This window comes from Trichosurus vulpecula, chromosome 2, assembly GCF_011100635.1.
Source record: "Trichosurus vulpecula isolate mTriVul1 chromosome 2, mTriVul1.pri, whole genome shotgun sequence".
Lineage (NCBI taxonomy): Eukaryota > Metazoa > Chordata > Mammalia > Diprotodontia > Phalangeridae > Trichosurus > Trichosurus vulpecula.
Genome location: NC_050574.1, coordinates 83,690,526 through 83,707,184, shown reverse-complemented (window position 1 = coordinate 83,707,184; position 16,659 = coordinate 83,690,526). Strand labels below are relative to the sequence as shown.

Genomic DNA, 16,659 nt, shown 5'->3' with positions numbered 1-16,659 from the left:
GAGGTGGTAGATGAATGCACATCTTACAAAGGGTTAAAGGCTTCCTACTTCTAGTCAACTATGTGAGTGCTTTGATGCCAGCTGTTGGCCATATGTTACACAGGAATAAAGGACAGCTATTCTAAAAAGACAGACCTTGTAGATTACAGAAATATAGTCACTGGACCCCATTTGAAAGAATGGACAGCTTTTAACTGAGATTCCCTTGACTGTGACTCTCCAAGTAACATCATGTGAATACAATGAGGGGTGGGAAAGGACAGGTCCTTTACTACTCTGGTATTATGGAACCCTAGCTATTCCTTATGTAGAGTATAGTCTCACATAGGTGATCTTCCAATACAATCCCTAGTTGACTTTACCTTGTCTTCCATTTAACTATACTTCATGTATTTGCATTTATTTTATTTATATTTATTCTCTATTATGATGTGTACTTCTCCGTATACTATTATCTGTTCCCATGACAATGTAAAGTCCTTGCCAGTAGGAATTGCTTCATTAATTGTATTTATATCCCCAGAACATAGCTCGGTGTCTCACACTGGTAGGCACTTAATAAATTCCTAGAGATTGATTAATGGATTGAATGATTCATGTTTATTCTTTCTTAACATTAGATAAAGGAGTATGTCAGGGTAGAAATATCAAGGATTGAAGGAAATCTTTGAAAAGAACAGAGATCCTGTATTGAACATGACTTGAGTCAAGTTAAGATAACTACCAACAAAAGGGTTAGTTATTCTATCCCCATAACAAGGCTTCCATTTGTCTCTTCTTCCTGACCCAAAGCCTACATTATACTAACTGCCTTCACTCCCACCTACCTAGGCAATCGCAATTATGTACTGTGGGTTGTTCCTGCTTACAGTCTCACTTACCTATAGCTTTCATATTTTGGCTGGACTAACCTGTGTTATACACCAAACTGGTCATGTGATTCTTCTACTCAGAAATACTAAGTGACTTCATGTTGCCTTCCAAATAAAGTGTATATGGCTTTATCTGCATTAGAGGCACTGCAAAAGTCTTGGGACTATCTTTCTAACCTTGCTTTACGTTACTACCCTTCATATATTATAGGGTCCAGTAAATCTTGACTATCCAGCCCCCATCTTTGCTCACACTATCTTTCTCTCCCAGATAAATTAGCTTCATCTCTTAAAACCCAGTTCAAACACTACCGCTTCCATAAAGCCTTCTCTTACTACCACCCCCCATCCATATTCCTCATTAGTAAAAGTGTATCTCCTTAGACTCCACATGGATTATTATTTTTTGTCTGTGCCTATTTTTTGTGCTTTTATGTCATTCTGTTTGGTTAATAGTCACTGAAAATGTATCACAAATTCCTATCAGGCACTAAATGACACATGGCAGGGATTATATTTTAGCAGTAGGGTGCATGTTGCACGTTTAGATTTTGTCTATGCCCAAATGGGCTAAAGGGAATTAGCAGAGATGAGTGGAACCTGGGATCACAAATGCATCTCCACAAGGTAGGCTTTGGTTCCTGTCTAGGGGGAACTGGAGAAGGGACAACAAGGCTGTTTGCTGTACACTCCTCAGAGAGAGAAAAACTAGACTAGGATTATCTCTATCTGCCCCACCCATCAAATATTTCTAGTGCAGGGGAATTAATTTTGTTTTAAGATTCAAGTCGCTTTTCTGGTCACCATTCCTAAGACCCGGATAAACAACACAAGTTTAATATGAAGGTTTGACTCCTTTATATGAAAGGTTAGTTGCATAAAAGACCAGCACAAATAATGAATAGAGTATAAACACATTTATCGAAGGATTTAGAAAATAGAAAAAGAGGCTCTTAGGGGCTAGTTCAAGCAGGCTCAAATGCACCCCTATTCCCATCTGACTAGAAGCTGACACCTTCTGTATATGTTATATCCCCAATTGGCATGTAGGCTCCTCAAGGAACCTCTCTCAAGATCAGGAACTGGCTATTGTATTTGTAACCCCTAAGATTAGCCTTTCCCCAGTGCATTGCACATAGTAAGCATTTAATAAGTGCTTTTTAAAATGAATTTCATTCCTTTATTAGATTAGAATATATCAGATAATACACAAAACAAATCAACTATACCACTGGGCATGTGATATCTCAGTTCAACTGAGAGTCTCCATTTTCACACAAGGGAAAATTGACCAAAGTATCTAGAAATGATAGCTGGAAATTAGGGACATTTTGAGGCAGTGGCTGGGCTTTCCTCTGCATATTTGCCTTCCAAACTTTTTTCTCTTTATCTTTGTTATTTCTCCTCAGAGAGGATCTAGAACTACATGTGCCTTTGCTTGAAGTACAAAAGAAAAGGTCCTGTCTTATTCCAAGTTCTCACACCAACTCTTCCACTTACACAGAAAAACAGCCTTGGGTCAGTAGATTCTCTGCAAAGAGGAAGTTTAATTCAAATACATCAAGTTTGAACAACAGGTTACATTGCTAACTTTTGTATTCCCTTTAAGATCTAACATACCATCTAATACATATTAAAATGTTTTTTTAAATTCAATGAAATTTATTTCTCTATGACTTTATTTCACGGTTACATTTTAATTGGTCATTCACATGATAACAAGGATACTGCTATGCTTGCCACTGTGAGTTGTGAACATCTAAAGAGACTGTTCAAAGACTCATATCTCAGGAAACAATATAACTGAGAAATGTTGATATTTCTGAATAATATTGAGAGCCACTGATGTTGGCTATTCAAAAGTTCCCAAGGATTAGTGCAGCTTCTAGTGGTGCAGCATTTTGATGATGCGATTTCTAATTTCCTTGGTCTTTACTCCATAGACAATGGGGTTGAGGAGAGGTGGGACTAACAGATACAGGTTAGAGAGAAGGATGTGGACATAGCGGGGGATATGGAACCCAAACCTATGAGTGAAAAAAGAGAAAAAAGCAAGGAGATAGAATTCAAGAAATACAAAGATGTGGGCAATGCAGGTGTTGAAGGCTTTGAGCCGAGCCTCTTTCTGTGGTAGGCGGAACACTGCAATGAAGATCAGAATGTAGGACAGAGTAATGAAGATGATGTCAAAGCCTAGGATGGTAAAGGCCACAAACAAACCATAGGCTTTGTTGACCCAGGTGTCATCAGCAGCTAGCTTTACAATGGCCATGTGCTCACAATAGGTGTGAGAGATGACTGTGGTTCGGTAGTGTTTCAGACGGCACTTGATGAGCACAAGGGATGGGGCCACCAGGATAGCAGCCCTTAATGTCACCCCAACCCCAATCTGAGTGAGAAGTTGTGGGGTGAAAATAGTAGTGTGTCTCAGGGGCTCACAGATGGCCACATATCTGTCCAGTGCCATGGCCAATAAGATGCCTGACTCTATACACTGAAATGTGTGGATGAGCCACATCTGCAGGAGACAGGCCTCAAAGTGGATCTCCTTCAGATTAAACCAGAAGATGCCCAGCATCTTGGGCAGGATGCAAGTGCTGAGGGCAATATCAGTGAACCCTAGCATGGCCAGGAAGAGATACATGGGCTTGTGGAGGCTGCTCTCAGATAGGATGATCCACAGGAGCAGGTAATTTCCGACCATGGCAATGACATACATGGCACAGAATGGAATTCCAATCCAGCACTGCACAGCCTCCAGGCCAGGTATCCCAATCAGCAAAAGTAATGATGGCATAAAAAGTGTGCCATTGGCCATTAGTATGAAGGCGAAAATACATCAATCAAGAGGCCCAAGACTTCCAGTTGAGGCTGTTACCTGAGTTAATCTCTTTTGACCTGTTGACTTGAAAACCAGAAATGTGTATATTCATATAATTGCAAAAACATCACATCATTAAATCAGATATAGAGCTACATCTAGCTAGAAGACATCTAGCATAATCTATATGTAAACAAGCAATGCCTCTACTATATTTCCAACAAGTGATTATTGGTCCTTTGTTTGAAGACCTCCAATGAAGACACACCCACTATTTCCCAAAGTAGCCCATTCTACTTCTTCAAATGTGAGGATTTTTTCTCCTTGTGTCAAATCTGAATCTGCACCTTTGAAATCTCTATATTCCTAAATCTGATTCCTGATTCTGCATCCTGGATCCCAACAGATCACATCTAAACCCTGTTGCTTATGAAGTTTCTAATGCTTGAAAACTATTATGAGATGTTTTCTTTTTGGTCTATACTTGTAATATCTTTAGGGAAAATGTCTCCAGAGGAAATTGCCCATATCAACAAAGATAAGCACGTACTCTGCAACTAATTCTCTTGTATTGCTGTGGAGAGAAAGAGGGTTAAAAGATCTGCCCAGGGTCATACAGTGTATATGTCAGAGGCAAGATTTAAACCAGACATCCCCTGATGGACCTGCTGCTTTGAATGGTTGACTTGAAAACCAGAAATATATATTCTTATATCATTTGTAGGCTCCTCACATACTCGAAGCAATCACAGAGTTTGAAAAAAATCATATGCTATCTAGCACAGTCTGAATATAAATAAAAATCCTTTTTGCAAGAGTGTTTCTCCTTTTCTCTTTATGTAGGTAAATGTAACTACTCCATGAACTGATCTTTTGCTGTGACTTCATGTTTCCTCACCATCTTGGTTCACTTATTTTGATGTATTCTAACTTAACAATGTACAGGAAATGCTATGAAGAGTGTGGACGTGCCCATTAGCACTTGTAAAGTTATTCATGACTAATAGAGGACTAATGACTGAGTATTAGTGACTGAAAATAAATTCATTTATTTTGTTTATAGATATGAGTTGTGCATTTGTGTAGAACATAAAAAACAGAGACAACAGAATAAATGAACCATTTCTCTCTTGTTCCATTCTCTAATGACAATTAAGACACTAGTTGTCCCTTCCACATCATATCTCTCCCCTTTACAGTTTTGATATATTGTGGGTCTGAAGAAAAATTAAATGGGAAATTTGGGGGGGAGTTTTTGCAGAAGCCATAGACACGCAAAGGCCAACATACAACACAGAAAGAGTATTTTACTTAACATTGACCTAATATAGCCTGTGACCAAATGCTTAACCAGAATTTTAAATTATGTTACTATAAACACTATATAAAAGAAAAAAAATCAGACTTCTCTGGAACAAATGGAGGGCCAAAAATTTTACAAGGATTTTCCAGATCTTGGGAGTCCTGTGCCCCTAACTCCCTTGATGTGAAAGGGATAACTGTAGAGTCAAAGGAGTGGGCTTTGGATCTTGGAGAGCAAAGTCAATTGCAGACTGATCAACCAGCCCCTGAGTTGGCTGCCTCTCTGACCAAGAGATAACAAGAACAGGATCAGTAGTGAGTTATAAAGAATACCTGGATCCTACTTTCCTGTGCTCTGAGTTCCTGGACCCTACTCACGAAAAGTAGTGACAGACATATAGAAGTACAAAGGAGTGGAAATACACCACCATAGTCGGAATTACTGAACCCCAGCCTTCTAGAGAGAGAAGGGGGATTTCTCTACAGGAGCAGCCTCTGAATTACCTCACTCAAAAACTCATGCTCAACAGAGGCAAATTCTGGTTGACTGCAGAGAGACGTTTTTGGACAGTACAGCCACTTGAACAGACGACTATTAAGTATATAACCAGTGATGTGTTTGGAGCCATTTCTAACCAAATTGTGAAATCAAATGTTAAATTTTCAGTATAAGTGTTAAATACCAAGAACATTATCCTTCAGGATGGCGCTAATTGCTAGAGTGGTCCCATAATGCTGGAGGCCTGTATAGGTTCCTGGGACTCACCATAAGTTGGGGAAGTTGCCTACTTGGCAAACCTAAGTATGTTTGCTAACCATTCTGAAAAAAGGGTGGAGTCATGAGTCTGCAGTGTGTTATGTTCCTTAAGGGAGGTGAGGTGGGAAGATGAGACTTAGTTTAGAGGGAGGAGCATTACATTTATTGTTTATAGACTACTGCGAGTCCACCATGCATTTTCTGCATTTTCTCTGGTAGGAAAAGAGGTTGGAAGTGTGGATGTTTGCTGTACTTGATATGCACTGCTACCATGGGTGCATGTTGAGAGCCAGAGACCTACGTATCCACAACTGTGCAGACCCAACTAAATATGAATTATATGCTTAGACTTCCCAGAGGCAATACTCTCCTTTTGAGGACATGAGTCAAAGAGATATGATTTGGTAAAGGGGAGGTTACGTTGGAATCCTAAAATCTTGATTGTGCAAGCAAGGTTCAGTCTTGGGAAAAGTCACCCAAATCACATATATTTGTATTTTTTTTCTTTCCCCAAAATGGATATGTGAGAAGGTCATCAACTAGAATCTCCTCTTGCCTTGCCTCTTGTCTAACATTTTTATCAATGACTGGATAAATGCATAGATGAAAGGTTTAGCTAAGAAGATAGAGCTAACAAGCATATTTTTAAACAAAGATCTTAGCAGGCTATCATGTTGAACCAAGTCTAGAAAGATAAAATTTTATTGGAAAAATGAAAAATGTTTACTTAAGTTCAAAAAGTCAGGTTAGAAGTGTAGGATGGCTGTGACTTGCTACATAGTAGAACTTTTGAAAAAATTACTGGGAGTTGCAGTGTATTATAAGCTATTACTGTGCCCATTTTATGGATGAGAAAACTGGGGCTGAAAAAAAGATTAAATGACTTCCCCAGGATCACATATATAGGAAATGTTTAAGGTAGGATTGCAACTCATATCTCCCTGATTATAAATTCAGCACTCTAAACATTGTGCCATCTACCTGCCTTATGCAAGACACTGAGAGGTTAAAGCAAAGAACCAGAAACCAGTAGCATATACAATTATACAACAGTAACTTGCATCTGAGGATTATTGCTAGAAATAACCAGAAATGACCATTTTTTTCAATCAGTGTTGAAATGGAAACTACAGACTATTTCCAGTGCCAAACACTCTGACTTAAGGTTGGCACGACATACAGATTTAACATAGCCTGTGTCTTTTGAGGTCTCAGTTGTCCCAGATGAGGTCTCAGGTAAGGTGTTTATCACTCAAAATTGCTGATTTATGGGCTAATCACTTGAAAAGGGGTCTGGGAGAAAGAAATGAAGGAGGAGCTACCTGTGGCTTCAGAAAACTGTGTTAAGGAAGAGGTCTCTTTAGATGGAAAGAAGGATACCTTTTTCTCTGAGGACATTCAAAGAGAGGTGGCCTTCTTATCTTGAACTCAAAGAAAAAATCTTCTGTCTCCACTATGAGACCACAATGCATTATCTCTTGTTTCCTTTACTCACTATGACCACAAAGAGGCATTGTGGTATAATGGATATGGCTTTCAACTTGGAATCAGGACCTGAACTCGGTTCACGTGCTACTTCATACATCTACCTGCTTTGCAACTATGAGCAAGTCATTTAACCTCTCTCAGCTTCAGCTCAATTATCTGTAAAAGAAATGTGTTACATTCAATGGTCTTTAAGTTCATTTGCAGTGCTAACATGTGTTATATAAGGAAAAAACTTGAAGTCCTAAACTTCCTGTTAGGTCCTTATAAATTTGCTTCACTATTTATTCCTGAATGAGCTCCTCTGTCATCTACCACTACCATATCCTCTCATGTCCCATCCAAGCAAGATACATGACTAAGCAACTTACCTATTTCAGGTGGTTTCCTTATGAGCCTCAAGTGGTGACCTCACCAAGCAAAACATTCCCACTGATTATGAAAACACTAGAATAAAAGGGATGAGAGCAATAGGATAATTTATTCTCCTCTGCAAGTCCCAAGGGCTCAAGTTTGGCATGAGGGACTACAGAATCCTAGGAGTCTCTCATGGGGGAGGATCAACTTAAATTTAGGTCTTTCTTTCAACCTCTATCTCCATCTTTTTTTATTTAATTTATTTAATATATTTATTTTTCAGCATTGATTTTCACAAGAGTTTGAATTATGAATTTTCTCCCCATTTCTGCCCTCCTGCCCACTCCAAGATGGCATATATTCTGGTTGCCCCGTTCCCCAGTCAGTCCTCCCTTCTGTCACCCCACTCCCCTCCCATCCCTCTTTCCCTTCTTCTCTTGTAGGGCAAGATAAATTTCTACGCCACATTGCCTGTGTATCTTATTTCCTACTTGCATGCAAAAAGTTTTTTTTTGTTTTTGAACATCTGTTTTTAAAAAGAGTACTTTGTTCCAAGCTTGAGGGGATGTGCTGTTGATTTCAGAGCCATTTCTATACAGCCAGCTCTGCCACACCAGCACTCCTCCTTCCCCAAGAACTGCCAATTGGGGCCTGACTCAAATCTTAACCAGGCTCTGCACTCCTGCTCTGATCCACCACCTAATTCCTCCCAGCAGGTGGGCCTGGGATGGGAAGCAACTGCAGCTGTAGTTCTGTAGCTGCACTCGCCCATTGTCTCTGGGGCAGTGGCCAAACAGCGAACTCTTCTCACTCTGTCCCTCCAGCTTTTCCCAATAACCTTATCTGTTGTCTTTGGTGTTTGTGGGTTGAGAAGTCTGGTAACTGCCACAGCTCACTGATTCAGGGCACTAGGACCTGTTCCTCCCAGCTCCCGGTGTGGTTGGTCCTGCCACCACCCACGCTGGACTCCGCTCCCCTCCGCTCCTTGCGCAATAGACCTCATCCAGCGACCATCCAGGCTGTCCTGGGATGGATACATGCTTCCCTCTGCTATTTTGTGGGTTCTGCAGTTCTAGAATTTCTTCAGAGCCATTTTTAATATGTTTTTGGAGGGACCTGGCAGGGATCTCATGCAAGTCCTTGCTTTCCAGCTGCCATCTTGGGTCCATCCTCTATCTCCACCTTGGTCTTACTTTCACTTTCTGTCTCTCCATCTCTGTCTCCGTTTCTGTCTCTGTGTGTATGTTTCTTCATCCTTGTTACAATCTTCAGTCATGTACTTCCCCATAAATAAGGGTTGTGTTTTGGAACGTATCATTTTTGATCACAGCATCAGGAACTTGGGGGGGGATTTGCACTTCAGGTTGAAGGCTCATATTTTGAGACTGATAGAAATATTGTTTTGAATTTCCTTAGTTTTCCCTTGAGGGGAAAAAAGAATTAGCATTTGGCTAAGTATTATCAAGTAATAATAATACTATATTTCATATCCACTTTCCAATGATCCACGCTATATCAGATGGCTTCAGGATTGACTAAGCATGGTGTTGGGACTGTATCAATGTGTGTGATTAACAAAGAGGCCCCAGGTGAGCAAACATGAAAACTGAGTTGAGTATATTCGGAAAGGGAACTCACATTTGTCATCAAGATCACAAAGAAAGCAAGATGCACTGGCAGACATTCTCTGACCTAAGGAGGGCCATAGACCAGGATGGACTACTGGATCTTATATACTTTTCATTAGTTGCATTTGTAGTGCTTTAACATATATAAAACATTCTCCACCCAACAACACAATCAAGAAGGTAGGGGTTCAAGCATTATTATTCTTATTTTATAAAGGTGACAATTGAGGCATAGGGAAAGCAAGTGATTTGCCCAGGGTTACAGAGAGAGTAAATTATAGTGCCAGAGTGTGAATGCATATCTTTTAAGAAAAATTGTTATTGTTGTTGTGTTTTTTCAGTGCACTGTCCTATATTTCCCTAGGACATGATTAAAAAAGGTTTGGTAGCACACAATATGGGCCTAGATAATATTTTTACATGTGATCTCAATTACCTTACCTTGTTAGGTTGATTATGAATTTGGGTATTCCTTTTAGCTTCGTTAATAAATCACCCAAAATGTACTGCAGGAACCCTGGAGTATGTCAATGAGGGGCTAGGAGAAATAGAGGTAAATGGGAACAAAGAAAGGCATTTGTCCATTGCAGCGATGCCTGGATAGACATTGTAACTAGGCTGCAGATGCAATACATCTTTGAACTTAGAAAACCAAACCAGCTCAGAGACTATAACACAAAAACAGGAAGACAGACAGACAGAAAGATAGAGTATTTATTAAATGGATATTACGTGCCCAGAATTGGACTATGGACTGGGGGATAAAAAATACAAGCAAACAAGATGGTCCCTGCTCTTCAAGAAGCATATATTACAATAAGAAAAAGCAATAAAAAGGGAAGATGGAAAGGAATGGTGGTAGGTTCTCTTGTTGTCCAAGAAGTGCTAGGAAGACCCGTGCAGCTTGACCTCAGCAAGATAAGGCAAAAATTGACCTATCTGAGCTAAGGAACCCAAGCACCAAGTCTAAGTACCTGGGGGAAGGAAGTGGAGGTAGTAGTCCTAGTGGCTTGGAGAATCACATTCCAGGAAGTGGCAGAGGATTGGACCTCAATAAGACAATGCAAAAACTTACCTATTGGATTCCAGGGATGTAAAGGAAACACGGTGTTGAGTAGAACAGTCAGTGGAATGAGCACCATGCAAGCCAACATGTATTAAGTACCTACTATGTACAGAACACTGCACTGAGACACCAAAGAAAAGGCAGCATTTAGGTAAGACAAAATCACTGCCTCTATAACATTCATATTCCTATAGGGGAATAATTAACCAACTGAGAGCTAATGTACAATATCATATCATGGAGGTGCATAATACTGAGGCAACCAGGAGGTGCAATGGGTAGAGCACTGGACCTGGAATAAGGGAGATATGAGTTCAAATTCTGCCTCAGAAACTTTCTGGCTATATGTCCCTGGGCAAGTGACTAAACCTCTCTTAACTTCAGCTTCCTCATCTATAAAATTAAGAAAATAACACCAAACTCCTAGGTTTGGTGTGAGGATCAAATGATATACAATTTTTAAAGAGCTTTATAAACTCTATAATGGTTCTATAAGTGCTAGCTGTTATCAGTACATCAGAGGGCTACAAAGTGCTGTCAGCTCTGAGGGGAAAGGATTTTAAGGGTTTAGTAAAGGCTTCCTGAAAGAGGTGGCCTTTGATTTGAGTTTTAAAGGATACTTAGGAATTGAATAGGAAAAAGGGAAAGATGGTCACATCTGGCCTGTGGAAGAGCCTGAAAGAAGATAGGTCTGTAAGTTGGGATAAGAGTATCACACGTTTTTTCAGAGGGAAGGGATGTTGCGATTTGGTTATGATGCCAAATATGTGAAATGGAATTATATTAAAAATGGCTGGAAAGGTAGAGTGATATCAAGTTGCTGGGGCCTTGGACACAAGGCAGAGGAGTTTGAACTTCACTTGAGAGGAAGTGGGAATGACATTAAAGAACATGCATTTCCATTCACTTTACAGCTGTATCCTAAAGACCATGGGACTTTTCTTTTCAGGGAAATGATGGCAAATGTTTAACAATCAGCTTGAGTGTGTGGGGGGGGGTGTGAATAAAAGTGCTAGTGAGACACTATTAAGCTTAATCTACATTATTAACATTTTCCCTCTCACACTTTTATGACTTGTTGTAACTAGAATGGCCTTTGTTTTCTTTGAGTGACTCAGCTTACCTCATTGAGCTTCTGGATGCTGTGGCTTGCTCTTCCAGGGCAGGAAGTCCAGTGACCATGCCAGGAATCAGAACTTCCTGTGTGATGAGTCATGGGGCTGGCTGAGGGGAGGTGTTAGCTCCAGAGCCATGCCCTATTCGGTGTTAACCTGGTCTGCGCTAGGGGGAGGGGCCAGCTCGACAACCAATTGGCTCTGGTCATTCAGGCAGCCGCTTGATGATGTCGAAAACTCTATAAGAGGGTAGAGAACAGTTTGAAGAGCTCTTTTTCCTCTTCCGGTTTCTGTGGGAGCAGCGGGGAGTGTGACTCTGGACCAGCCCTCGCTCTCTGGCCGAACCCTGATGTTGGTAACCATGAATTGTATTGGTTCTGTCTGTTGATATTTGTAATTTGTTTGTATTTTGATTTTGAGGTTCAGGGTGCTGGTTTGTTTTCCCCTGAACCAAATGAATGTTTTGAACCTCAGGGTGCTGGTTTTTTCCCCTGAAGTACGTGAATGAATCTGTATTTGGTATATCTCTTGATGCTTGTCTCTTTGCTCCACTGAACGCTAACTGAGTGCTGGTGTTTTCCCCTGAACTAAATGAATGTTGTCTGTATGCTAACTGAATGCTGGATTAAAGTAAGCTGGTCAACCTCTTCACTGTGCTTTCCTTGTTTAAGCAGATAAAAAGAACCTGTGCTTTCATAGCATCCCAGCAGCATCCTGGGCCCCAGCAGCCTCCTGGGTCCCGGCAGCCTCCTGGGTGCTGGCTGTGGGTGCATCTTACGCCCCCACAGAAGCTGCTAGCTGGGTTATTAAAACACTTGTCATCAACGAAAGAGTAAACTAAGTCCTGAACTGTAGCATTTGTCGATTTCCTTTAGCAATAGTCTCTTAGCAAGTTCTAGCACACACCTGTTTCCATCTGACTAGAAGTTGACATCTTCCATATGTGTCCTATCCCCAAATGGCATGTAAATTCTTCAATGAATCACTCTTAAGATAAGAAACTTACTTCTTTTTCTATTTCTATCTCCAGAGATTAGTCCAGTGCATCCCACATAGTAAGCAAGCACTTAATGAGTGATTCTTTCATAAACTCATTCAGTAAGGAGGCAATGTGGATTTTTTTAGCTGAAGAAGGATAATTCAGACAGCGGCATCAAGGATCACTTGAAGAGGAGAGTAGAAGAAGCAAGACTTCTCAGCTTACCATTACAACAGTTTAGGTATATTATAATAGTGGCTTCAGTTAGGTGTTGGCAATGAGAAAAGAGAGGACAAGAGATAAACAAATGTTTTGAGGTAGTAGATGAATGCATATCTAACAAAGGCTTAAAGGCTTCCTACTTCTAGTCTATTATGTGAGAGCTTTGGTGCCAGCTGTTGGCCATATGTGACACAGGGATAAAGGACAACTATTCTAAAAAGGCAGACTTCTTGTAGATTGCAGAAATAGAGTCACTGGACTCCATTTGAAAGAATGGACAGCTTCTAACTGAGATTCCCTTGACTGTGACTCTCCAAGTAGCATTATGTGACTCCAATAAGGGGTGGGAAAGGACAGGTCCTTTACTACTCTGGTATTATGTCAACCTACCTATTCCTTATATACACTGTAGTCTCAGATAGGTAATCTTCCAATACAATCCCTAGTTAACTTTACCTTGTCTTTCATTTAACTATACTTCATTTATTTGCATTTATTTTCTTTATATTTATTCTCTATTATGATGTGTATTTATCTGTATACTATTATCTGTTGCCATGACAATATAAACTCCTTGCCAGTAGGAATTGTTTCATTAATTGAATTTATATCCCCAGAACATAGCTCGATGTCCCACCCTAGTAGGCACTTAATAAATTCTTAGAGATTGATTACTGGATTGAATGATTCTTGTTTATTCTTTCCTAATCTTAGACAAAGGAGCATCGCAGGGTAGAAATATCGAGGATTGAAGGAAATCTTTGAAAAGAACAGAGATCCTGTATTGAACATGACTGAAGTCAAGTTAAGATAACCACCAGCAAAAGGATTAGTTATTCTATCCCCATAACAACGCTTTCATTTGTCTCTTCTTTCTGACCTAAAGACTACATTCTACTAAATGCCTTCAATCCCACCTCCCTAGGCAATCACAATTATGTACTGTGGGTTGTTCCTGCTTACAGTCTCAGTTACCTACAGCTTTCATATTTTGGCGGGACTAACCTCTGTTATACACCAAACTGGTCATGTGATTCTTCTACTCAGAAATACTAAGTGACTTCATGTTGCCTTCCAAATAAAGTGTACATGGCTTTATCTGCATTAGAGGCACTGCAAAAGTCTTGGGACCACTTTTCTAACTTTATATTACTGCCCTTCATATACTATAGGGTCCAGTAAACGTTAACTGTTCAGCCCCCATCTTTGCTCAAACTGTCTTACTCTTCCAGTTTCTGTAAAGTTTTCCCTTATTACCACCCCTCATCCATATCCCTTATTAGAAAATGTATATCTACTTGTACTTCACATGGATTATCATTTTTTGTCTGTGCATATTTTATGTGCTTTTATATCATTCTGTTTGGTTAATAGTCATTGAAAATGTATCACAAATTCCTATCAGGCACTAAATGACACATGGCAGGGATTATATTTCAGCTGTAGGGTGCACGTTGCACATTTAAATTTTTGTATGTCCAAATGGGCTAAAGGCAATCAGCAGAGATGAGTGGAACCTGGGATCACAAAAACATCTCTCCAAAGTAGACCTTAGTTCCTGTCTAGAGGGAACTGGAGAAGGCACTACAATGCTGGCTGCTCTATACTCCTCAGAGAGAGAAAAACTAGGCTAGGATTATCTCTATCTGCCCCACCCATCAAATATTTCTAGTGTAGGGGAAAAAACTTTGTTTTAAGATTCAAGTCATTTTCTGGTCACTATTCCTAAGACAGAGATAAACACCTGAAGTTTAATATGAAGGTTTGACTCCTTAATACCAAAGGTTAGTTGCATAAAAGACCAGCACAAATAATGAATAGTATATAAACATACGTATCTAAGGATTTAGAAAATAGAAAAAGAGGCTCTTAGGGGCTAGTTCAAGCAGGCTCCAATGCACCCCTGTTCCCATCTGACTAGAAGCTGACACCTTCGGTATATGTTATATCCCCAATATGTAGGTTCCTCAAGGAACCTCTCTCAAGATCAGGAACTGGCTTTTGTGCTTGTAACCCCTAAGATTAGCCTTTCCCCAGTGCATTGCACATAGTAAGCATTTAGTAAGTGCTTTTTAAAATAAATTCATTCCTTTATTAGATTAGAATATATCAGATAATACACAAAACAAATCAACTATACCACTGGGCATGTGATATCTCAGTTCAACTGAGAGTCTCCATTCTCACACAAAGGAAAATTGACCAAAGTCTCTAAAAAGAATAGCTGGAAATTAGGGACATTTTGAGGCAGTGGCTGGGCTTTCCTCTGCATATTTGCCTTCCAAAGGCTTTTCTCTTTATCTTTGTTATTTCTCCCCAGAGAGAATCTACAACTACATGTGCCTTTGTTTGAAGTATGAAAGAAAAGGTCCTCTCTTATTCCAAGTTCTCACACCAACTCTCCCCCTTTCACAGGAAAACAGCATTGGGTCAGTAAGTTCTCTGCCAAACAGCAGAGTTTAATTCAAATACATCAAGCTTGGACCCCAGGTTACATTGCTAACTTTTGTATTCCCTTTGAAATCTAACATAGCATCTAATACACATTAAAAACAACAAATTTTTTTTTAAATTCAATTAAATTTTTTTCTCTATGACTTTATTTCACTGTAACCTTTTAATTGCTCATTCATATGATAACAAGGAGACTGCTTGCCAGTATGAGTTGTGAAAATCTGAAGAGACTGTTGAAAGAGTCATATCTCAGGAAACAATATAACTGAGAAATATTGATATTTCTGAATAATATTGAAAGCCACTGATGTTGGCTATTCAAAAGTACCCAAGGGTTAGGGCAGCTCCTAGTGGTGCAGCATTTTAATGATGCGATTTCTAATTTCCTTGGTCTTTACTCCATAGACGATGGGGTTGAGAAGAGGTGGGACTAACAGATATAGATTAGAGAGAAGGATGTGGACATAGGGGGGGATATGGAACCCAAACCTATGAGTGAAAAAAGAGAAGAAACCAAGGAGATAGAATTCAAGAAATACAAAGATGTGGGCAATGCAGGTGTTGAAGGCTTTGAGCCGAGCCTCTTTCTGTGGTAGGCGGAACACTGCAATGAAGATCAGAATGTAAGACAGAGTAATGAAGATGATGTCAAAGCCTAGGATGGTAAAGGCCACAAACAAACCACAGGCTTTGTTGACCCAGGTGTCATCAGCAGCTAGCTTTACAATGGCCATGTGCTCACAATAGGTGTGGGAGATGACTGTGGTTCGGTAGTGTTTCAGACGGCATTTGATAAGCACAATGGATGGCGTCACCAGGATAGCACCCCTTAATGTCACTCCAACTCCAATCTGAGTGAGAAGTTGTGGGGTGAAAATAATAGTGTGTCTCAGGGGCTCACAGATGGCCACATACCTATCCAGGGCCATGGCCAATAAGATGCCTGACTCTATGGACTGAAATGTGTGGATGAGCCACATCTGCAGGAGACAGGCCTCAAAGTGGATCTCCTTCAGATTAAACCAGAAGATGCCCAGCATCTTGGGAAGGATGCACATGCTGAGGGCAATATCAGTGAACCCTAGCATGGCCAGGAAGAGATACATGGGCTTGTGGAGGCTGCTCTCAGATTGGATGATCCACAGGAGCAGGTAATTTCCAACCATGGCATGACATACATGGCACAGAATGGAATTCCAATCCAGCACTGCACAGCCTCCAGGCCAGGTATCCCAATCAGCAAAAGTAATGATGGCATGAAAATTGTGCCATTGGCCATTAATGTGGAAGTTAAAGTATATCAATTTAACAGGCCCAAGGCTTCCAGTTGGGGTTATTGCCCGAGTTAATCTCTCATCTTCTGACCTGTTGACTTGAAAACCAGAAATGTGCATACTCTTATGATTTTCAGATGCATCTCATCATTGAATTAATCACAGAAATGAAAAAACAGAGGTTATCAAACAAAATCTACATGGAAACAAACAACCCTTGTACAATATTCCCAACAAGTGGTCTTCCATCTTTTACTTGAAGACCTCCAGTGAAAGCACACTCACTGTCTCCCAGGGTAGTCCTTCTACTTCTTCAGTTCTTAGGAC

At 40.2% G+C, this 16,659-nt stretch overlaps 1 protein-coding gene and 1 pseudogene across 1 annotated transcript; both read right to left on the bottom strand.

The window, feature by feature from the left end:
• Positions 1 to 2,757: 2,757 nt before the first annotated feature.
• Positions 2,758 to 3,690, bottom strand: LOC118837962 (olfactory receptor 52A5-like). The gene has a single exon (XM_036745124.1). The coding sequence runs from the start codon at positions 3,688 to 3,690 to the stop codon at positions 2,758 to 2,760; it is 933 nt and encodes a 310-aa protein (XP_036601019.1).
• Positions 3,691 to 15,405: 11,715 nt separating this feature from the next.
• Positions 15,406 to 16,337, bottom strand: LOC118837961 (annotated as a pseudogene).
• Between the last annotated feature and the right edge of the window lie 322 nt (positions 16,338 to 16,659).